Source organism: Theropithecus gelada, chromosome 7a, assembly GCF_003255815.1.
Source record: "Theropithecus gelada isolate Dixy chromosome 7a, Tgel_1.0, whole genome shotgun sequence".
Lineage (NCBI taxonomy): Eukaryota > Metazoa > Chordata > Mammalia > Primates > Cercopithecidae > Theropithecus > Theropithecus gelada.
In genome coordinates this window covers 16,178,657-16,203,145 of record NC_037674.1, presented here as the reverse complement: position 1 = coordinate 16,203,145, position 24,489 = coordinate 16,178,657, and the positions used below count along the sequence as shown (strand labels likewise).

Sequence of the window (24,489 nt, the reverse complement as noted above, 5' to 3'; positions counted from 1 at the left end):
CACTTCCCTCCGTGGCCCTGCTCTGAACTGGCGGTTTTTCCCAGCTCCTTGCCCAGGCCAGTCCTTCCATGCTGTCTTCAAGCCCTGCTTCCTGCACATCTCCCAGCCCAGACGGGGAGAACCCATGTAAGAAGGTCCACTGGGCTTCTGGGAGGAGGAGGACATCATCCACAGACTCAGAGTCCAAGTCCCACCCGGACTCCTCCAAGATACCCAGGTCCCGGAGACCCAGCCGCCTGACAGTGAAGTATGACCGGGGCCAGCTCCAGCGCTGGCTGGAGATGGAGCAATGGGTGGATGCTCAGGTTCAGGAACTCTTCCAGGTGGGTAGCACAGGGGAGAGTGGGAGGAGATAGGGGGCCTGGGGCCTGCCCAGGGGACTGAGACCTTCACAGGAGCTGAAGGGCTGATGTGAGGTGCTTCCATGAAGAGAAAGCTTTTGTAACTGATGAAAGGAAGAAGCAACGGTTTGAAATCCAGAAGTCTGCCTCGCTCCAGGCTTGGCTGTGCCTCTATGCTCTTTGTGATCTGGGGAAGGTCTTTTAACATCTCTAATCTATAAAACAGGGCTGTTAGTACCTGTTATGTCTCCTTTATAGGACTTTCTGAGGCTCAAATGAGATAATAGAAGGGAAAATGCTTGGTCACACTATTTTTCAAAATTTTATATCTTGATTTACTCCCATCCTCAATGCACATGCATGTCCAGAGCTACATTTTCTTTTCTTTTCTTTCTTTCTTTCTTTTTTGTTTGTTTGTTTGTTTGTTTTTGAGACAAAGTCTCACTCTGTTGCACAGGCTGGAATGCAGTAGTACAATCTCAGCTCACTGCAACCTCTGCCTGCTGGGTTCAAGCCATCCTCTGACTTCAGCCTCCTGAGTAGCTGGGACTTCAGGTGCGCACCACCACGCCTGGCAAATTTTTTTGTATTTTTTTTTTGTAGAGATAGCTTTTCGCCATGTTGCCCAGGCTGGTCTTGAACTCCTGGCTCAAACAATCTGCCTGCCTCGGCCTCTCAAAGTGCTGGGATTAGAGGCGTGCACCACCATGCCCAGCCTAGAGCTATATTTTCTAATTCTGTAGCCATCAGCCATGTGTAGCTGTTTGACTTTAAATGAATAATAATTATTATTATTTTTTGAGATGGAGTCTCGCTCTGTCCCCCAGGCTGGAGTGCAGTGGTGCAATCTCGGCTCAGTGCAAGCTCTACCTCCCGGGTTCACACCATTCTCCTGCCTCAGCCTCCCCAGCAGCTGGGACTACAGGCGCACGCCACCATGACCAGCTAATTTTTGTATTTTCAGTAGAGACGGGGTTTCACCGTGTTAGCCAGGATGGTCTGGATCTCCTGACCCTGTGATCCGCCCGCCTCGGCCTCCCAAAGTGCTGGGATTACAGGCGGGAGCCACCGCGCCCAGCCAACTTTAAATGAATTGTAATTAAATAAAATTATTCAGTTCCCCAGTCACATGGGCCACATTTCTTTTTTCTTTTTCTTTTTTTTGAGACAGAGCCTTACTCTGTCACCCAGCCTGGAGTGCAATGGCGCGATCTCAGCTCACTGCAACCTCCGCCTCCCAGGTTCAAGCAATTCTCTGCCTCAGCCTCCCGAGTAGCTGGGATTACAGGCATGCGCCACCATGCCCGACTAATTTTGTATTTTTAGTAGAGACGGAGTTTCTCCATGTTGGTCAGACTGGTCCCAAACTCCCGACCTCAGGTGATCTGCCCACCTCGGCCTCCCAGTGCTGGGATTACAGGCATGAGTCACCATGCCCCGCCTACATAGGCCACATTTCAAGTGTTAAATAGCCCCATGTGGCTAGTGACTACTATGTTGTCAGCCCAAATATAGAACATTTTCGTTATTTCAGAATGGACAGTGCAGGACTAGAATGTTAAGAGTAACCAAAGTTGAATGCCAATACCAGGACCTAAGCAATCTTTGACCCTTCCCCTACTCTGGGAAAAGGACAGGCCTTGGTCCCTGGTCACTGGAAATGGCACTTTCTTACTTATATACCTTCAAACCTGGATTCTAGAGAGGTAACAACTGCTGCTCCAGCAATAAGAATAACATTCTGAACACTTAACTACGTGCTAGGCACAATGCCAGGCACTGACATGCATTCTTTCATTTAATCCTCCCCACAACTCCATTAAGCAGGTACTGTTTTTCTTTTCTTTTTCTTTTTTTTATAGAGATGAGGTCTTGCTATGTTGCCCAGGTTGGTCTTGAACTCCTGGGCTCAAACGATCCTCCAATCTTGTCCTCTCAAAGTGCTGGGATTATAGGTGTGAGCCACCATGCCTGGCCAGCAGGTACTGTTTTATAGCTGAGGGAATGGAGGTTTACACATGTTGAGTAACTTGCCCAAGGTCACACAGCTAGGAAGCCATGGGATCAGGTGTGAAGCCTGGCCACTTATTTGAGCAGCCAGTTATTCTCCACACTTGAAATACTTAAGAAAAAAAACAGATGCCCTGGCTCCTCCTCAACTGAATTTAAATCTACTATAGTGGAGTCCAGATACTGGGCGTTTTTTATAAGCTCCACAGTTGGTTCTAACGTGTGGCTGGGCTGAGAACCATAGGCCAGGCTAGCCAGGAGTTCAAAATATGTGGTCCTTGTTTCTCCTTCTTGTTGACTCGGATCCTATCTTTTTGGGGCAGCAGGGCCGTATAATTCCTGTGGGTAAGGGTTCTCAGCAGTCCTAGGGTGCAGGTGGTGAAGAATGATTGATGTGACCCAGTCTATCTCGAAACTAACTGGGTCATGTGTCCGTTTGGTTAAGGTGTTGACCATGTGCCTTGCAGCATCCCAAGCATCTACCTCCTAAGCCCACTCACTGAGGGTGGGGAGACCCCCTGGAGCTGGGAGGCAAACTATCTTGGCCTGTGTCTCCTCTGACCTTGCAGGACACATCCACTGCCCCTCACTAATTCCAGCACTCTCCATTGGATCAGTTTCAATTTCAGAGTGTTTATTGTGCACTTGCATAAAGTCTCAAATTTCTGACACTCCAGGGCAAATCCTTCCAGGCATCAAAGAAAGACAGTAGCTAAAGAACCTTGTTTTGCAAGATGAAAGTGGAGGGCTGGAGGCTGTACAGTAATAAGCCTCTAACACAGAAAACAAGACATGTGGGAGGACCACTCCCAGGCAATGACTGGAATAAAATGCCTGGCCTGTGATTGCCATGGCAATTGTCCAAAGGTGCCAGGTGGCAGTTTCTTTCCCAATCCCTGCGCTTTGCAGCAGGAAGCAGTTAAGTAGCTGGGGAAGCCCCAGGTGGTTGATCATCTTGGGCAGAGGTCAAGACAGCACAGTCTCCAGCCTTACTCTACTCCATTCCAGTTTTATGAAGAGTACCTGCCCACCCACTAGGGCTCTACCCCAGACACCCACCTTAGACAGCCGCAGTGGGAAAGCATCTAAAGATGCAACACAACACTTTATTTGTTTAGTCTTGGGACCAACCTTCCTTTGTTGGAGGGCTCTACCTCTTCTCCCTGGATGTGCAGCCTGGTGTGGGGTCTTTGGAGGAACCAAGTCTGGGAATGCAGACTTGGGGTCCTAGAGCTCCTATTGTCCGGAGGTAGAGCATGGATTTGCCTTCCAAACAGGGACTTAAATATGCATGAGTTTCTCCTGTTTTATGGAGACCCTTGCCCAACATGCACCCCTTTAGTTACCATCCCCTCTATTTCTTTTCTTTTCTGGACAGGGTTTCACTCTTGTTGCCCAGGCTAGAGTGCAATGGCGCAATCTTGGCTCACTGCAACCTCTGCCTCCCAGGTTCAAGAGATTCTCCTGCCTCAGCTTTTCAAGTAGCTGGAATTACAGGTGCCCACTACCACATTTAGCTAATTTTTTTTTTTTTTTTTTTTGAGACGGAGTCTCGCTCTGTCACCCAGGCTGGAGTGCAGTGGCCGGATCTCAGCTCACTGCAAGCTCCGCCTCCCGGGTTCACGCCATTCTCCTGCCTCAGCCTCCCAAGTAGCTAGGACTACAGGCGCCCGCCACCTCGCTAGGCTAGTTTTTTATGTATTTTTAGTAGAGACGGGGTTTCACCGTGTTAGCCAGGATGGTCTCGATCTCCTGACCTTGTGATCCACCCGTCTCGGCCTCCCAAAGTGCTGGGATTACAGGCTTGAGCCACTGCGCCCGGCCTATTTTTTTGTATTTTTAATAGAGACGGGGGTTTCACCATATTGGCCAGGATGGTCTCGAACTACTGACTTCAGGTGATCCACCGGCCTCAGCCTCCCAAAGTGCTGGGATTACCAGGCGTGAACCACCACACCTAGCCTACTGTCCCCTATTTCTTGTCACCTTAGAGCCAAACTCCTTAAAGGACTTGTCCAGACTCACAGCCTTATTTACGTTTTCCCTGCCTGTGTCAGTCAGTCCACTGGAATCTGCCTTCTGCTTCTACCACTCTATTGAGAGCTCTGGCCAAGGTCACCAGTCACTGCCTTGGGGGTAAATCTAATGTTCACATTAGCAAGGGACACGTTGACCATCCCAGAGTTTTGAAACATTCCTTTCCTGTAGCTTCCTTTTTGATATAGTAACATTTTAAGTAATAATTCTATTAAACTTTTGACTTAAAAAAAGTATTGTCTGGCCAGGCGCGGTGGCTCATGCCTGTAATCCCATCACTTTAGGAGGCCGAAGCGGGCAGATCACGAGGTCAGGAGATTGAGACCATCCTGGCTAACACGATGAAACCCCGTCTCTACTAAAAATACAAAAAAATTAGCCAGGCGTGGTGGCAGACGCCTGTAGTCCCAGCTACTCGGGAGGCTGAGGCAGGAGAATGGCGTGAACCCGGGAGGTGGAGCTTGCAGTGAGCCACGATCATGCCACTGCACTCCAACTTGGGTGACAGAGCGAGACTTCATCTCAAAAAAAAAAAAAGTATTGTTAGCTGAGTGCAGTGAATCATGCCTATAATCCCAGCACTTTGGGAGGCTAAGGTGGGCAAATTGCTTGAGCACAGGAGTTCAAGATTAGCATAGGTAATATGGTGAAACCCTGTCCAAAAAAATACAAAAATTTAGCAGTGTGTCATGGTGTGTGCCTGTGGTCCCAACCACTTGGGAGGCTGAGGTGGGAGCATTGCTTGAGCCTGGGAGGTCAAGACTGCAGTGAGTCATGATCATGCCACCGCACTCCAGCCTGGGCGACAAAGCAAGACCCCGTCTCAAGAAAAAAAAAAAAAAGTATTGTCAATGAATGTGTGAAACAAACATTTGTGTTTAACTTGATTGCCTCTATAAAAAAAAGGAAAAAAAGTTGTTGGTTCATCTGAGCCTTATTTCATTGCTGGTCTCCCTGGTGGAGAGGTCAGGAGTAAGGGCCCTGGATATGGAGAGGAGGTAAGAAAGGGGGTTAAATCAGGCAGCAGTCTCCAGCAAACCACCCTATGTGAGATAGAGTCACATGTTTCACACTTGTTCATCTCCGTAGGTGTTGTTTTATATACCTGCTTATGTTCTGAGAATTCAAAAATTATTTGAGGGCAAGAGTATTTGGACTGTGATGTCAGCCCACATTCTCAACACCAGATTGTAGTTGTAGCCCTTTTTTTTTTTTTTTTTTTTCTTAATAGAGATGGAGTCTTCCTATGTTGTCCAGGCCCCTCTTTAACCCCTGGGCTCAAGCAATCCTTCCACCTTGGACTCCCAAAGTGCTGGGATTACAGGGGCGAGCCACTGCGCCCGGCCTGCAGTGGCAGTCTTGTACTCAGTAATACACATACCTGATATTAAATATGTAGTCATGGCCGGGCGCGGTGGCTCAAGCCTGTAATCCCAGCACTTTGGGAGGCCGAGACGGGCGGATCACGAGGTCAGGAGATCGAGACCATCCTGGCTAACACGGTGAAACCCCGTTTCTACTAAAAAATACAAAAAACTAGCTGGGCGAGGCGGCGGGCGCCTGTAGTCCCAGCCACTCGGGAGGCTGAGGCAGGAGAATGGCGGGAACCCGGGAGGCAGAGCTTGCAGTGAGCTGAGATCCGGCCACTGCACTCCAGCCTGGGCGACAGAGCAAGACTCCGTCTCAAAAAAAAAAAAATAAAAATAAAAATAAATAAATAAATAAATAAATATGTAGTCATGCCCTGCTTAACCACAGGGATGCATTCTGTGAACTGCTACATTGTTAAGCAATTTCATTATTGTGCAAACCTCATAGAGTGTACCTACACAAACCTAGATGGTATAGCCTACCACACAGGTAGGCTATATGGTGTAGCTATTGTTCCTTGGCTACAAACCTGTACAGCAGGTTACTGTACTGAATACTGTAGGCAGCTGTAATATAATGTTAAGTATTTATATATCGAAACATAGAAAAGGTATAGTAAAAATATGGTAGAAAAGATGTTAAATGGCACGACTGTATAGGGCACTTACTATGATTGGAGCTTGCAGGACTGGAAGTTGTTCTGGGTGAGTGGGTGAGTGAATAGTGAGTGAATGTGAAGGCCTAGGACATTACTGTAGATTTTATAAACACTGTACACCTAGGCTACACTAAATTCTTTCTTTTCCTGCTGGGTACAGTGGCTCATAACTGTAATCCCAGAACTTGAGAGGCCAAGGCAGGAGGATTGCTTGAGCCCAGGAGTTCAAGACCAGCCTGGGCAACATAGTGGGACCCCACTCTACAAAAAAAAAAATTTTTTTTTTTTTTTTGAGACCGAGTCTCACTTTGTTGCCTAGGCTGGAGTGCAGTGGTGCGATCTCGGCTCACTGCAAGCTCCGCCTCCTGGGTTCACGCCATTTTCCTGCCTCAGCCTCCTGAGTAGCTGGGACTACAGGTGCCCGCCACCACGCCTGGCTAATTTTTTGTATTTTTAGTAGAGACAGGGTTTCACCGTGTTATCTGGGATGGTCTCGATCTCCTGACCTTGTAATCTGCCCGCCTCGGCCTCCGAAAGTGCTGGAATTACAGGTGTGAGCCACTGCACCCTGCCAAAAAAATTTTTTTAAATTAGCCAGGGGCCAGTCGCAGTGGCTCACGCCTGTAATCCCAGCACTTTGGGAGGCCAAAGTGGATGGATCACCTGAGGTCAGGAGTTAGAGACCAGCCTGGCCAACATGATGAAACCCCGTCTCTACTAAAAATACAAAATTAGCCAGTCATGGTGGTGGCCACCTGCAATCCCAGCTACTCGGGATGCTGAGGCAGGAGAATCGCTTGAACCCAGGAGGCGGAGGTTGCAATAAGCCGAGATTGCACCATTGCACTCCAGCCTGGGTGACAAGAGAAAAACTCTGTTAAAAAAAAAAAAAAATTAGCTGGATGTGGTGGTGTGCACCTGTAGTCCCAACTACTTGAGAGGCTGAGGTAGGTGGATTGCTTGAGCCTGGGAGGTTGAGGCTGCAGTGAGCCATGACTGTGCCACTGCACTGCAGCTTGGGTGACAGAATGAGACCCTAGCTCAAAAACAAAAACAAAAAAACACCCCACAAAACAACAACAACCACAAAATGTCTTTTTAAGTTTTAAAAAACTGTTCCTGAGGCCAGGAATGGTGGCTCACGCCTGTAATCCCAGCACTTTGGGAGGCCAAGGCAGGGAGATCACCTGAGGTTGGGAGTTCGAGACCAGCCTGACCAACATGGCAAAACCCCATCTCTACTAAAAAAATACAAAAATTAGGAGGGCATGGTGGCGGGCACCTGTAATCCCAGCTTCTTGGGAGGCTGAGGCAGGAGAATCACTTGAACCCCGGAGGCGGAGGTTGCAGTGAGCTGAGATCATGCCTTTGCACTCCAGCCTGGGCAACAACAGTGAAACTCCGTCTCAAAAAAAAACAAAAACAAAACTGGTCTTGAACTCCTGACCTCAAGCGATCCTCCTGCCTTGGACTTTCAAAGTGTTGGGATTATAGGCATGAACCACCATAACCAGCTGCTACACTAAATTTATAAAAATATTTTTTTTCTTTCTTTTTTTCGCTTTTTTTTTTTGAGACAAGGTCTCACTATGTTTCCCAGGCTGGTCTCGAACTTCTGGGCTCAAGCAATCTGCCTGCCCTGGCCTCCCAAAGTGCTGGGATTACAGGCATGAGCCACTGTGCCCAGCCTATAAATTTTTTTGTCTTTCTTCAGTAATAACCTAACTTCAGATTACTGTAACTTTTTTACTTTATAAACTTTAAATTAAAAAAAAAAAAAAAGAGATGGAGTCTTGCCATGTTGCCCAGGCTGGTCTCTAACTCCTGGACTCAAGCAATCCTCCCACCTCAGCCTTCCAAAGTGCTGGGATTACAGGTGTGAGCTACCACACCCGGCCCTGAACTTTTTAATTTTTTAAATTTTTGACTCTTTTGTAATAACACTTAGTTTAAAACACAATCACATTTTACAGTTGTACAGAAATATTTTCTTTCTTTATATCCTTATTCTACAAGCATTTTTTTTTTTTAGACAGGGTCTCACTTTGTTACCCAGGCTGGAGTGCAGTGCACGAATATGGCTCACTGCAGCCTCGACCTCCAGGGTTCAAGAGATTCTCCTACCTCAGCCTCCCAAATAGCTGGGACTACAGGCCCACACCACCACGCCTGGCTAATTTTTTTTTTTTTTTTTTTTTTTTTTTGAGACAGAGTCTCGCTCTGTCACCCAGGCTGGAGTGCAGTGGCGCGATCTCGGCTCACTGCAAGCTCCGCCTCCCGGGTTCACGCCATTCTCCTGCCTCAGCCTCCCGAGTAGCTGGGACTACAGGCGCCCGCCGCCTCGCCCGGCTAATTTTTTGCATTTTTAGTAGAGACGGGGTTTCACCGTGTTAGCCAGGATGGTCTTGATCTCCTGACCTCGTGATCCGCCCGCCTCGGCCCCCCAAAGTGCTGGGATTACAGGCGTGAGCCACCGCGCCCGGCCAATTTTTGTATTTTTTGTAGAGATGGGGTTTCACCATGTTGGGCAGGCTGGAGCTTTGTACTATTTTTTAAATTTGAAATATTTTTTTCTTACTTTTTGAACTTTTTTTTTTTTAACTGAATACATAAGCACACACATTAGCCTAAATAGGGTCAGGATCATCAATATCACTATCTTCCACCTCCACTTCTTGTGCCACTGGAAGGTCTTATTTTTTTTTTTTTTTTCAGTTGCAAGATTTAATAGAGTGAAGACAGAGCTCCCTTACAAAGGGAGAGGACCCAAAGAGGGTAGCCATTGCTGGCTCAAATGCCTGGGTTTATATCCTGATCATTGTCCCTCCCACTGTGCTCTCAGGCAATAGATGATTGGCTATTTCTTTACCTCCTGTTTTTGCCTAATTAGCAATTTAGTGAGCTCTCTTTACTATCCGGTCGGGTGTGAGCTAAGTTGCAAGCCCCGTGTTTAAAGGTGGAAGCGGTCACCTTCCCACCTAGGCTTAGGGATTCTTAGTCGGCCTAGGAAATCCAGCTAGTCCTGTCTCTCAGTCCCCGCTCTCAACAGGAAAACCTAAGTGCTGTTGGGGAGATTGGCCGACAACCACTCTGACTGTTTCCTGCTGAATTGGGGTGTAGTAGGGGTTGTGCAGTTGAGATTTCCTTGAAACAGGTACCTTTGATGTCATTAACATTGGAGCACGGGCTAGCAGGCCGGTCCAGGGGTCTGTGGTAGATTTTAGTCATGGACTGCATCTGGGGCTCCATTTGAAGAACCATTTGTAGCTTTACAGCTTTGATTCTGGAAGAGACAAACTTAACAGGGAGGTTAAAGATACAGGGTTCAAAGAGGAGTAACACTATTATAGCTGCTAGAGGTCCTAAGAAGGGGAGAATCCAGGGCATCCATTGGCTGAGGAGGCCCCAGGGTCCGTTGTTTTGAAGCTCCTCTGCTCTATGTTGTATTCGATCTCGAATTTCTTTAACTTTTTCGGTGACGTTTCTGGATTGATTAACGTAATAACAGCATTCTTTTCCTAAAATAAACAGGTTCCCCCTCTTTTGGTGGTTAGCAAGTCTAAAGCTCTTTGATTTCGAAGGACTACAGCTTCTAGGGAGTTAAGTTGATCTTGCAAGGTGACCAGGGAGTCGGCAACCCATTCCATGTCACCATTTAGCTCTTGAGAGAGTTCGTAGTAGAACTGAGTAGAGGTTGTGATACTGCCAATGCCAATACCTAGTCCGCCTAGCACTCCTGCTCCAATAACAAAAGGAAGAATGGGTACTCTTTTGTTGCGGGGCTTAGGTAAGACATGATTGTCTAAATCTTGTTCAGTGTAGATGGTCATAGGGGGCACTAAGAATGAGAGGAAGCACATAGATTCTGAAGAGCCATTCAAACAACGATAGACTGAGGTACCACAGACAAAAATATTCCTGAGGGTAGGCAGACTATTCGTGTGCGAGGAGTTACCCACCTGATGCATTGGGAGTTGGCTGTGTCTATAGTATTGCTACATTTTACATAGGTGAGGTTTGAGGTATGGGTTATTTCCAGATTGGAAACAAGAGGTCCTACTAAAACGGAAGTGGAGTTTATTTCTCTTTTTTTTTTTTTTTTTTTTGAGACGGAGTCTCGCTCTGTCGCCCGGGCCAGAATGCAGTGGCTGGATCTCAGCTCACTGCAAGCTCCGCCTCCCGGGTTTACGCCATTCTCCTGCCTCAGCCTCCCAAGTAACTGGGACTACAGGCGCCCGCCATCTCGTCCGGCTAGTTTTTTGTATTTTTTAGTAGAGACGGGGTTTCACCGTGTTCGCCAGGATGGTCTCGATCTTCTGACCTCGTGATCCACCCGTCTCGGCCTCCCAAAGTGCTGGGATTACAGGCTTGAGCCACCGCGCCCGGCCAAGTGGAGTTTATTTCTGTGCTGAAGTTGTTCCATTGTTCAGGTACAGGGATTGAAACGTATGGCCTGAAGTGCAGGGGGAGGCACATCCAACAGTTAGTAGGATTTTGGGCCGAGACCTCATGGAGCCCAGTGAGGTGGTATTAAATAAACTTACCAGGTGAGTATGGGTACAGAGGGTTTCATGTAGTTTTGAGAAATCTAGTCCTTTGTAGGGGGTAGGGGTGCTATGTACCCGGGTCAGTTGGGAGATTGCTTCCTTTACGTGTTTTTCTCTTGCCTGATCTTGAACTCCACCCCCATCAGACATACCAGTATGGGTGAAGTAAGTCCAACAGACAGACCACTGGAAGGTCTTTAGGGGCAATAACAGGCATGCAGCTGTCATCTCCAAGATAACAGTGCCTTCTTCTGGAATACCTCCTGAGGAATCTGCCTGAGACTGTTTTACAGTTACTTTTTTGTTTGTTTAACGAGTAGAAGGAGAACACCCTAAAATAATGATTAAAAGTATAGTATAGTAAATACATAAACTAATATCATTGTTACTTATTATCATTATATGCATTCTGTACTGTGTGTAATTGTATGTGCTATACATTTACACAACTGCAGTACAGTAGGTTTATTTACACCAGCATCACAATATGTAATTAATGCCTTGCACTATGACCTTCTGATGGCTACAATGTCACAAGGCAATAGGAAATTTTCAGCTCCATTATAATCTCCGTTTTTTTTTGTTTGTTTGTTTGTTTGTTTTTTAGACAAAGTCTTGCTCTGTCACCCAGGCTGGAGTGCAGTGATGTGATCTCAGTTCACTGCAACCTCCACCTTCCAGGTTCAAGCGATTCTCCTGCCTCAGCCTCCTGAGTAGCCGAGATTACAGGGACGCGTCACCATGCTAGGCTTATTTTTGTATTTTTAGTAGAGACAGAGTTTCCTCATGTTGCCAGGCTGGTCTCGAACTCCTGACCTCAGGTGATCCGCCTGCCTTGGCCTCCCAAAGTGCTGGGATTACAGGCGTGAGCCTCTGCTCTCGGACTCCATTATTATTATTATTATTTGGGATAGGTTTTGGCCCTGTGACCCAGGCTGGAGTGCAGTGGCTTGATCTTGGCTCATTGCAACCTCCACCTCCTGGGATCAAGCCAGCCTCCCACCTCAGCCTTCCAAGTAGCTGGGAGCACAGGTGCATGCCACCACACCCGGGTAATTTTTTCATTTTGTGTAGAGATGGGGTTTTACCATGTTTCCCTGGCTGGTCTCAAACTCCGGAGCTCAAGTGATCCACCCGCCTTGGCCTCCAAAAGTGTTGGGATTACAGGCATGAGAGGCCGGGCGCGGTGGCTCAAGCCTGTAATCCCAGCACTTTGGGAGGCCGAGACGGGCGGATCACGAGGTCAGGAGATCGAGACCATCCTGGCTAACACGGTGAAACCCCGTCTCTATTAAGAAATACAAAAAACTAGCCGGGCGAGGTGGCGGGCGCCTATAGTCCCAGCTACTCGGGAGGCTGAGGCAGGAGAATGGCGTAAACCCAGGAGGTGGAGCTTGCAGTGAGCTGAGATCCGGCCACTGCACTCCAGCCTGGGCGACAGAGCGAGACTCCGTCTCAAAAAAAAAAAAAACAAAAAACAAAACAAAACAAAAAAAATACAGGCATGAGCCACTTAGCCTGGCCCCATTATAACGTTACGGGATTACCATTGTATATGTGGTCAGTTATTGACTGAAACATCATTATGTGGCACATGACTATACATATATTGAATATCAAAAGTGATATAATGATGGTTTTGGGGGCAGGACTGATACTTTTTTTTATTATTATTATTTAATTTTTATATGTGTGTGTGTGTGTGTGTGTGTGTGTGTGTGTGTAGAGACAAGGGCTCCCTATGTTGCCCAGACTGGTCTTGAACTCCTGGACTTAAGCAATCCTCCCACCTCAGCCTCCCAAAGTGCTGGGATTACAGGTATAAGCCACTGCACCTGACCAAGACTGATGCCTTTTTAAAGGCAAAGTTCTAATCATTAGAGTGTTTTTTGTTTGTTTGTTTGTTTGTTTGTTTTTGAGACAGAGTCGCACTTTATCACCCAGGCTGGAGTGCAGTGGCACGATCTCGGCTCACCACAACCTCCGCCTCCCAGGTTTGAGTGATTCTCCTGCCTCAGCCTCCCCGGTAGCTGGGGTTACAGGCATGCACCACCACACCTGGATAATTGTTGTATTTTTAGTAGAGACGGGGTTTCGCCATGGTTGCCAGTCTGGTCTCAAACCCCTAACCTCAGGTGATCCGCCTGCCTCGGCCTCCCAAAGTGCTGGGATTACAGGCATGAGCCACTACGCCTGGCCTAGAGTGTATCTTTATTATAATGCTCACCCGCACCCTCTGAGATTCCAATTATAGATGTTAGACCACTTGATATCCATAGGTCATCAAAGTTCTTTTCTATTCTGTGCTCCCCGCTACCCTGCCCACCCAGGATTTTTTTAATCTGTGCTTCCTTTTGGCTCATTTCATTTGCTATATCTTCAACTGACCTTTTTTTTTTTTTTCACACATTATTAAACATGCTGTTAATTCTATCCAGTAAAGTTTACATTTAAAATATGCAGTTTTTCTTCTCTAGGTGCTCCATTTGTTTTTTTGTTTGTTTGTTTTGAGACAGACTCTCACTCTGTCACTGAGGCTGGAGTGCAAAAGGTGCGATCTCAGCTCACTGCAACCTCTGCCTCCCTGGTTCAAGCAATTCTCCTGCCTTAGCCTCCTGAGTAGCTGGGATTACAGGCATGGACACCATGTCCGGCTAATTTTTGTATTTTTAGTAGAGATGGGGTTTCACCATGTTAGCCAGGCTGATCTCGAACCCCTGACTTCAGGTAATCCCCACCTTGGCCTCCCAAAGTGCTAGAATTACAGGTGTGAGCCACGGCACCCGGCCTAGTTCTTTTTTCTTAATTTTTTTTTTTTTAAATGGAGAAGAGTTCTTGCTATGTTGCCCAGGGTGGTCTCAAACTCCTGGCCTCAAGCACTCTCCTGTCTTAGCCCCACCAAAGTGCTGAAATTAACACATGAGCCACTGTGCCCAGCTGGTTCTTTTATTTATTTATTTATTTATTTTTATTTTTATTTTATTTTGAGACAGAGTCTTGCTCTGTCACCCAGGCTGGAGGGCAGTGGCATGATCTCGGCTCACTGCAACCTCCACCTCCCAGGTTCAAGCCATTCTGCTGCCTCAGCTTCCTGAGTAACTGGGATTACAGGTGCATGCCACAACACCTGGCTAAATTTTTGTATTTTTAGTAGAGACGGGATTTCACCATTTTGGCCAGGCTAGTCTCAAATTCTCAAACTCCTGACCTCAAGTAAGCCACCCATCTCAGCCTCCCAAAGTGCTGCGATTATAGGCATGAGCCACTGTACCTGGCCTGATTATTTCTTTTATCTTCCATATCTCTCATTACTGTGTTCATGTTTTCCATGTCTGCTAATTCTATCATTTATGTCATTTCTGGGTCTGCTTTTTAAGTTTTTTAATCCAGGCCACACCTGTAATCCCAACACTTTGGGAGGCTGAGGTGGGTGGATTACCTGAGGTCAGGAGTTAGAGACCAGCCTGGCCAACATGGTAAAACCCCATCTCTACTAAAAATACAAAAACTAGCCAGGCATGGTGGCGGCATCTATAATCCCAGCTACTTGGGAGGCTGAGGCAGGAGAATTGCTTGAACCTGGGAGGCAGAGGTTGCAGTAAGCTGAGATCGTGCCACTGCACTCCAGCCTGGGCGACAGAGCGAGATTACATCTCAAAAAAAAAAAAAGTTTTAAATCCAGAGTGAGAGGGAGAGCAGCAAGATTGTTAAGGGGCAGAAGGAGCTTGGTCTGCTTTTATTGACTAATTTCCCTCTTGGTTATAGGTCACGTTTTCCTGCTTCTTAGCACAACTAGTAATTTTTGATTAGAAACTAGACATTGCACGTTTTATGTTGAGTGACTGAATTTTTAGTTTGGCTTTGTTCTAATAGGTTTAAGTTACTTATGGTTCAGCTTGATCTGTCTGAGCTTGCTTTTAAGCTTTGCTAGAGTTAGTCTACAGTAACCTTTAATCTGGAGAGGAATTTAACCCTCTAGTAATGCCTGACCTTTGTTGTTATTATTATTATTATTATTTTTTTTTTTGAGACAGAATCTTGTTCTGTTGCCCATGCTGGAGTGCAGTGATGTAATCAGGGCTCCCTGCAACCTCAGCCTCCCAGGCTCAAGTGATCCTCTTGCCTTAGCCTCCCTCAGATCTGGGACTACAGGAGCATGCCACCACACCTGGATAATTTTTAAACTTTTTTTTGTAGAGACGGGGTCTCACTATGCTGCCCAGGCTGGTCTCAAACTCCTGAGCTCAAGGGATCCTCCCGTGTCAGCCTTCTAAAGTGCTAGGATTATAGGCAGGAGCCACCATGCCCAGTAAGCATGACCCTTTTGAGGTCTGTACTGAACTCCTGCATGATCAAGAATAACTGTCCACTCTGGTTGAAACTCAGTTTGTCTCCAAGTCCTGTGTGGGGTCTCGGAAGTGTTTCCCTCTGTGCCTTCAGTGCCTCATAATATCTGGTCTTGTGAAAATTTTACTCTACGAATATGCATCTTAAGAGTTCAACACGGTGGCTCAAGCCTGTAATCCCAGCACTTTGGGAGGCCGAGACGGGCGGATCACGAGGTCAGGAGATCAAGACCATACTGGCTAACCCCGTGAAACCCCGTCTCTACTAAAAAATACAAAAAACTAGCCGGGCGAGGTGGTGAGCGCCTGTAGTCCCAGCTACTCGGGAGGCTGAGGCAGGAGAATGGCGTAAACTCAGGAGGCAGAGCTTGCAGTGAGCTGAGATCCGGCCACTGTACTCCAGGCTGGGGGACAGAGCGAGACTCCGTCTCAAAAAAAAAAAAAAAAAAAAGAGTTCAACAAAGATTCAAGAGAACCTTTATGCAGATTGCTGGAGGTCTCTTTCTGCATACCTCCTTCCTTCCCAGAACTTTGTCCAGTAACTTCCAGCCATCTCACCCCTCTTAAACTCTGATCTGTCATATCAATTTAGCAAGACCACTGTGCTCTATTTGGGATCTCTCTGCTCTGTGATTTGGAAGTTGCCTCCAGGAAGAAATCTGGGGCAATGGGAGTTTACCTCTTTTGTGTCCTTGGTCTCTGGGATTACAGTCCTGAGTTACCTGTCATCCAATGTCTGAAAATATTGTTCATATATTTTGTCTAGTTTTCTAGTGACTCAAATTGTGAGAATAAACTTCATCGTGACCAGAAGCATAAATATCTGATTAACTCAGTCTTCAGGTCTCAGAGGAGAGCTCACTGCCTAGGAAGCCTTCCTGAACCCCAGCCTTGGTTAAGCTCCCCTCCCATGTGCTGCCATAGTATCTCATCAGGGTACCTATCACCCTGTTATGTTTTTTGTCTTGTTTTGGTTTTTTGTTTTGTTTTGTTTTGTTTTGAGACAGCATCTCACTCTATTGCCCAGGCTGGAGTGCAGTGGTGCGACCTTGGCTCACTGCAATCTCAGCCTCCCGAGTTCAAGCAATTCTCCAGCCTCAGCCTCTCGAGTAGCTGGGATTAAAGGTGCCCACCACCACGCTTGGCTAATTTTTTTGTATTTTTAGTAGAGAGGGGGTTTCACCATATTGGCAAGGCTGGTTTCGAATTCCTGACCTCAAGTGATCTGCCCACCTCAGCCTCCCAAAATGCTAGGATTACAGGCATGAGCCACTGCGCCTGGGTTCACTCTGTATGGTAACTGCCATTTCACTTGTCTGTATCCCTCAATAAACTATAGGCTTTTCAAGGCCAGGGTCCTCCTCTCTGTCTTGCTGTATGCCCCAGCACTCATCATGATGCTTAGTACATAGGATGCACTCAATAACAAGGCAGAGGCCAGGCCTGGCCCTGTCTCTACAAAGAAATACAAAAATTTTCCAGGTGTGGTGGAGCATGCCAGTAGTCACAGCTACTCAGAAGGCTGAAGCAGGAGGTTTTCTTGAGCCCAAGGAACTTGAGGCTGCAGTGAGCTATGATCGCACCAATACACTCCAGCCTGGGTGACAGAGTGACACCGTGACACCTCGAATCAAAAAAATATGAATAAAAATAAACAAATAAATGCTGAGTAAGATGACCTAGATGTCAAGGAAGCAAAGGGGAAAATCTAGATCTTAAGGTGAAAGGGCTAACTTAGGCATTATTTATTTTTAAAAAGGTATGGAAGGACCAGAATTGTTAAAGTGGTTATCCACTGGCAATGGGAGCAGTGAGAAGGTAGGTGAGGTTTCTTTTTCTTTTTCTTTGATTTATTTTTTTCTTCTCTCTTCTTTCTTCTTCTTCTTCTTCTTCTTTTTTTTTAATACAAGCAACTTTATTGAAGTATAATTGACATAGCAGTAAATTTGCACTTTTTTTTTTTTTTTTTTGAGATGAAGTCTCCCTCTGTCACCCAGGCTGGAGTGCAATGGAGTGATCTCAGCTCACTGCAACCTCCGCCTCCCAAGTTCAAGCAATTCTCCTGCCTCAGTCTCCCGAGTAGCTGGGACTACAGGCACCCGCCACCACCATGTCCGGCTAATTTTTTGTATTTTTAGTAGAGATGGGGTTTCACCATGTTAGCCAGGATGGTCTCAATCTCCCGACCTCATGATCCATTCACCTCCGCCTCCCAAACTGCTGGGATTACAGGCGTGAACCACTGCATCCGGCCTATATAATTTAATTACTTATAATGTCTATTTTTATTATGTCTCCTTGACTGCCACCACCTCTTTGAGGCAGCATCTTTGTTTTTCTCACTGAAGTTCCCAAGTTCACAATGCCAGGTAAATAATAGGCACTGGGCACATATGTTGAATAAATTCCAAAGGATTTTAATCAAATGCAAAGGGTGAAATTCTCTGTCAGGTGTGGTGGCTCACACCTGTAATCCCAGCACTTTGGGAGGCTGAGCCGGGCAGATCACTTGAGGTCAGGAGTTCAAGACTAGCCTGCTCAACATGGTGAAACCCCGTCTTGACTACAAATACAAAAAGTAGCCATCCTGGTGGCAGGCGCCTGTAATCCCAGCTATTCGGGAGGCTGAGGCAGAAGAATCGCTTGAACCCGGGAGGTGGAGGTTGCAGTGAGCTGAGATGGAGCCACTGCATTCCAGCCTGGGCTACAGAGCAAGACTCCATCTCAAAAAAAAAAAAAAAAAAAAAATTACAGCCGGGTGCAGTGACTCACACTTGTTATCCCAGCACTTTGGGAGGCTGAGGCAGGCAGATCACGAGGTCAGGAGATCGAGACCAGGCTGGCTAACAATGGTGAAACCCTGTCTCTACTAAAAATACAAAAATTAGCTAGGCATGGTGGCCGGTGCCTGTAATCCCAGCTACTTGGGAGGCTGAGACAGGAATGTCACTTAAACCTGGGAGGCAGACGTTGCAGTGAGTTGAGATCGTACCACTGCACTCCAGCCTGGGCAACAGAGCAAGACTCCGTCTCAAAAAAAAAAATAAATGAATAAATAAAATAAAATAAAAATACAAAAATTAGCCAGGCCCAGTGGCGGGCTCCTCTTGTCCCAGCTACTCAGGAGGCTGAGTCATTGAGAATCACTTGAACCTGGACACGGTTGCAGTAAGCTGAGATTGCGCCACTGCCCTCCAGCCTGGGCAACAGAGTAAGACTCTGCCTCAAAAAAATAAAATAAAATAAAGTAAAAAAAGGTGAAATTCTCAAACCAGGGAAAAATTGTAAACGTGAATATAAAATATGTGTCCAAGTCAGTATGGGGAAAACTTGTAAGCATTAAAAAAAAAAAAAAAAAAAAAAGTAGTGGCTGGGCAGGGTGATTCATGCCTGTAATCCCAGCACTTTGGGAGGCTGAGGTGGGCAGATCACCCGAGGTTGGGAGTTCAAGACCAGCCTAACCAACATGGAGAAACCCAGTCTCTACTAAAAATACAAAATTAGCCAGGCGTGGTGGCGCATACCTGTAATCCCAGCTACTCAGGAGGCTGAGGCAGGAGAATTGCTTGAACCCGGGAGGCGAAGGTTGTGGTGAGCCAAGATCACGCCATTGTACTCCAGCCTGAGCAACAAGAGCAAAACTCCATCTCAAAAAAAAAAAAAAGCAATACACACTGGAAAATACCATTAGATTCAACTATATAAATACATGCATGTATTTCCCCAACAGCACCCCTCCAGCACAATAGATATTTCCATCATATGTGGAATCTAGGGTTAATCTGAATTCAATAAGTTAAAAAGAAAGAGTTCTTAAATCAGTAAGAAAAAACTGAAAATCTCAACAGAAAAATGGATAACATATCGGTGCTTGAAGTGGTCTGGTGACCTATGGAGGTTTCCAAGAACTCTTTCAAAGGTTCTGTGATTATTTTCATAATAACAGTAACTTTTTTTTTTTTTTTTTTGAGTAACAGAATCTTGCTCTGTCACCCAGGCTGGAGTGCAGTGGCGCGATACTGGCTCACTGCAACCTCCGCTTCCCAAGTTCAAGCCATTCTCCTGCCTCAGCCTCCCAAGTAGCTGGGATTACAGGCGCATGGCACCATACCTGGCTAATTTTTGTATTTTTAGTAGAGACGGGGGTTACACCAAGTTGGCCAGGCTGGTTTTGAACTCCTGACCTCAAGTGATCCGTCTGCCTCAGCCTCCCAAAGTGTTGGGATTACTTACAAGCGTGAGCTACTGCTACTGGCCAATGCTAAGATTTTGTTTGCCTTTTCCAGTGTGTTGACATTTGTGCTGATAATGCAAAAGCAACAGTGGCCCTTAACATGAATCAAGAAAGTGGCACTAAACTGTACTAGTAATCGTGTTCTTCACCACCACGTCGTTTTCACTTAAGAAAGTCCTCTTCAGCGGGGCATGGTGGTTCACGCCTGTAATCCCAGCACTTTGGGAGGCCGAGGCGGGCGGATCACAAGGTCCAGAGATAGAGACCATCCTGGCTAACACGGTGAAACACCGTCTCTACTAAAAATACAAAAAAAATTAGCCAGGTGAGGTGGCAGGCGCCTGTAGTCCCAGCTACTCGGGAGGCTGAGGCAGAAGAATGGCCTGAACCTGGGAGGCAGAGCTTGCAGTGAGCCCAGATCACACCACTGCACTCCAGCCTGGGCGACAGAGCAAGATTTTCTCAAAAAAAAAAAAAAAAAAAGTCCCCTTCATCTGTAAAATGGGTAAATGAAAAGATAGCAGAAAGAATGTCCTTGTTGAAGCAGCAAAATATGAATTTTATTATATTTGAGCTCACGTCCTTTTTTTAATAGCCCTATCTTTTAGAGCAGTTTTAGGTTCACAGACAAATTGAGCATAAAGCACATATATTTCCCATATCTCCCTGCCCCCACGTATGTATAGCTTCCCCCACTATCCTCCACCAGCAGCAAGGTTATACATTATTTGTTACAATCAATGAATTTACATTGACACATCATTATTGACCAAAGTCCATGGTTTAAATTCAGCTTCACTCTTGGTGTATATTCTATGGTTTTGGACAACTGTGCATGACATGTATCCACCGTTATAGTGTCATACAGAAGAGTTTCACTGTGCTGAGAATCCCCTGTGCTCTACTTGTCCCTCCTCCCTCTTTCCCCTGTGGCAATCAGTGATCTTTTTACTATTGCCATACTTTGGCTTTTCCCAGCAGGTCTTATTGTTGGGATCATAGAGTATTTAGGTTGGCTTCTTCATTTTTTTTTTTTTTAGAGACAGTGTCTCTCACTTTTTTGCCCAGGCTAGACTCCTTGGGACTATACAGGTGCATGCTACTGTGACTGGCTTCGAACTGGCTTATTTAACTGTCATATGCATTTTAGGTTCCTCCGTGACTTTTCATGGCTTGATAGCTCATTTCATTTTTGCACTGAATAACATTCCATTCTCTGGACATACCAGTTTGTTTATCCGTTCACCTACTGAAGACTATCTTAGTTGCTTCCACGTTTGGCAAGTATGAATAAAGCTGTTATAGATCATCTGTGTGCAGGTTTTATTATTTACTTATTTATTTATTTATTTATTTATTTATTTATTTATTTATTTATTTTTGTGAGACAGTCTCACTCTGTCGCCCAGGCTGGAGTGCAGTGGTGCGATCTCGGCTCACTGCAAGCTCCGTGTCCCAGGTTCACGCCATTCTCCTGCCTCAGCCTCCCAGGTAGCTGGGACTACAGGCACCTGCCACCACGCCCAGCTAATTTATTGTATTTTTAGTAGAGACAGGGTTTCACAGGATTTTAGCCAGGATGGTCTCGATCTCCTGACCTCGTGATCCGCCCGCCTCGGCCTCCCAAAGTGCTGGGATCACAGGAGTGAGCCACCGCGCCCGGTCATCTATGTGCAGGTTTTTGTGTGAATGTGTTTTCATCTCATTTGGGTAAATACCAAGGGAGTGTAATTAATGGATAGCATGGTAAGAGTGTGTTTAGGGTTGGGCATGGTGGCTCACGCCTGGGATTACAGTGCTTTGGGAGGCAGAGGCGGGAGGATCACTTGAGACCAGGAGTTTGAGACCAGCCTGGACAACATATTGAGACTTCTGTCTCTACAAAAAATAAAAAATTAGCTGGGTGGGGTGGTGTACACCTGTGGTCCCAGCTACTTGGGAGGCTGAGGTGGGAGGATCCCTTGAGCCTGCGAGGTCAAGGCTGCAATAAGCCTTGATCGTGCCACTGCACTCCAGCCTGGATGACAGAGCAATACTTTGTCTCAAAAAAAAAAAAGTTTACTTTTGTGAGAAACCACCAAACTGTCTTCCAAAGTAGCCATACCGTTTTGCATTCCCACCAGCAGTGAATGACATGAATGAATGAATGTTTTAATTTGCAATTCCCTAATGACATATGATGTTGAGCATCTTTTTATACACTCACTTTCCATCTATATATCTTCTTTAGTGGGATGTCTGTTCATATCTTTTGTCCATTTTTTAATTGCGTTGTTCATCTTCTTCTTGTAATTTAATTTTTTTTTTTTTTTTTTGAGACAGTCTTGCTCTGTCACCCAGGCTGGAATGCAGTGGTGCGCTCCAGTCTCTGCAACCTCTGCCTCCCGGGTTCAATCGATTCTCCTGCCTCAGCTCCCAGAGTAGCTGGGATTATGGGTTCGCGCAACCACACCCAGCTAATTTTTGTATATTCAGTAGAGACGGGGTTTCACCATGTTGGCCAGGCTGGTCTCGAACTCCTGACCTCAAATGATACACCCGCCTTGGCCTCCCAAAGTGCTGAGATTACAGGCATGAGCCACCATAGCCAGTTTTTGTTTTGTTTTGAGACAGAGTCTCGCCCAGGCAGGCTGGAGTACGGTGGCACGATCTCCACTCACTGCAACCTCCACCTCCTGGTTGAAGCCATTCTCCCGCCTCAGCCTCTCAAATAGCTGGGATTACAGGCATGTGCCACCAGGCCTAGCTACTTTTTGCATTTTTAGTAGAGACAGGGTTTCACCAAGTTGGCCAGGCTGGTCTCGAACTCCTGACCTCAAATAATCCACCCACCTCAGTCTCCCAAAGTGCTGGGATTACAGGCGTGAGTCACTGTGGCCGGTCAGTAATTCTTTGTATTTTTTGGGTAACAGTCCCTTATCAGATGTCTTTAATTTTTTAAATTTTTTAATTATTTTTATTTTTATTTTTTTTGCAACGAAGTCTCCCTCTGTCACCCACGATGGAGTATAGTGGCTGAAGGGGTGGCCTGCCCCTCCACACCTGTGGGTGTTTCTCGTAAGGTGGAATGAGAGACTTGAGAAAAGAAATAAGACACAGAGACAAAGTATAGAGAAAGAAAAGCGGGGACCCAGGGGACCGGCGCTCAGCTTACAGAGGACCCACGCCGGCCCCGGTCTCTGAGTTCCCTTAGTATTTATTGATAATTATCTTTACCATCTTAAAGACAGGGGAGTGGCAGGACAATAGGATCATTTTTAGGGAGGAAATTAGCAGTAAGACATAAGAACAAAAACCTCTGTGATATGAATAAGTTCAAAGGAAAATCCTGTGCCTTGAGATAAACCTTTTAGCAACATTGTTTCATCCTATCACATGGGGATAAACCTTGGACAATACCTAGCTTTCCTAGGCAGAGGTCCCTGCGACCTTTGGCCGTGTACGTGTCTCTGGGTAGTTGAGATTAAGAGAATGGTGATAACTTTTAACCAGCAAGCTACCTTCAGGCATTTGTTTAACAAAGACACATCCTGCACAGCCCAAAATCCATTAAACCTTGAGTCACCGCAACACATGTCTCTTGCAAGGACAAGGTTGGGGGTAGGGTCACAGATTAACAGCATCTCAGATACAGAACACAATGGAGTCTCTTATGTCTACTTCTTTCTATATAGACACAGTAACAGGCTGATCTCTCTTCCTTTTCCCCACAGTGGCACAGTCTCAGCTCACTGCAACCTCTGCCTCCCAGGTTCTGGGTTCAAGTGATTCTCCCGCCTCAGCCTCCCAAGTAGCTGGGATTACAAGCATCTACCACCATGCCTGGTTAATTTTTGTATTTTTAGTAGAGATGGGGTTTCACAATGTTGGCCAGGCTGGTCTTGAACTCTTGACCTCAGGTGATCTGCCTGCCTTGGCCTCCCAAAGTGCTGGGATTACAGGTGTGAGCCTCCGCACCCAGCCAAAATATAGTACATGTTTAGTAAATTACTGTTGAATGGAAAACTGAATGGGTGTTCTGAGTGAGGAGAAAGTCTAACCATGGGAAATTGGAGAGAGGTGGGCTGAGTCCCTGACAGTAACCTTCATTCCAGCACCAGCTGGTCAGGCCCCTCTGAGACCCATGTGATTTCCAAATAGGATCAAGCAACCTCTTCTGAGCCTGAGATTGACCTGGAGGCTCTCATGGATCTATCCACAGAGGAGCAGAAGACTCAGCTGGAGGTAGGATGGGGGCTAGAAGCTGGCCTTGGGTCAGAGGGAACCCAGACTCCCAGGTTCTGCCTCCTTTGGTGGAGTGGAGAGAACCAACCCAGAGGGGAGAATTCTTGGGAGATTGGTGGGGACTTGTGGGAAAGTGCTGTGACTTGGGGCCCTCTCTGTGTTCTCCCCTATCTAGGCCATTCTTGGGAACTGCCCTCGCCCCACAGAGGTAAGGGACGTTCTGCTGGTCTGGGGTAAGAGGAGGCCCAATGTGGGAGGCAGCTAATGAAGAGGAGTATTTGAAGGGAAGGCTTGACTGTGGGTCTTCTCCTTCTCTGGGGAGTTAGGGGTAGGGGAAGATTAGGGAGGGCAGGGTGAGGGGTGAATTGTGACCCCAAGCCTTGGTCTCACTCCTGTTTCTCCCTCAGGCTTTTATCTCTGAGCTGCTCAGTCAACTCAAGAAACTCCGGAGACTCAGCCGGCCTCAGAAATAAGCCTGAAAGACCATCTTTAGCAGCCTCAGCGCTGCCAGGCCTGCCCTGAAACTCCAGATCCTGGCTAAGAGGGAAATAGCTCCTTGGGACACAAACAAGAAATGTGAACAAGGAGGGACATTTGCATACTCCTACTGGCTGTGCGGTCACAACTAGTTTCTGTCAGCTGGGCTCTCTGGGAGAGAGCTGGCTGCTGTCTAATGCCTTCCTTGGCAGCCAAGTGGATAAAACCTTTAGGAGCCCCAGCT

General features: G+C 46.6%; 1 protein-coding gene across 2 annotated transcripts; it reads left to right on the top strand.

The window, feature by feature from the left end:
- On the top strand, window positions 1–24,489 carry PPP1R14D (protein phosphatase 1 regulatory inhibitor subunit 14D). Of its 2 annotated transcripts, XM_025390000.1 has the most exons (5): window positions 7–327; window positions 21,863–21,980; window positions 23,685–23,768; window positions 23,944–23,976; window positions 24,176–24,486. In XM_025390000.1, the coding sequence occupies exons 1-5, from the start codon at window positions 69–71 to the stop codon at window positions 24,288–24,290; spliced, it is 609 nt and encodes a 202-aa protein (XP_025245785.1). In that variant the 5' UTR covers window positions 7–68; the 3' UTR covers window positions 24,291–24,486. The 2 variants fall into 2 exon arrangements, with proteins under 2 accessions (XP_025245786.1, XP_025245785.1); XM_025390001.1 differs by lacking the exon at window positions 21,863–21,980 and having other exon boundaries at window positions 1–323; window positions 24,176–24,489.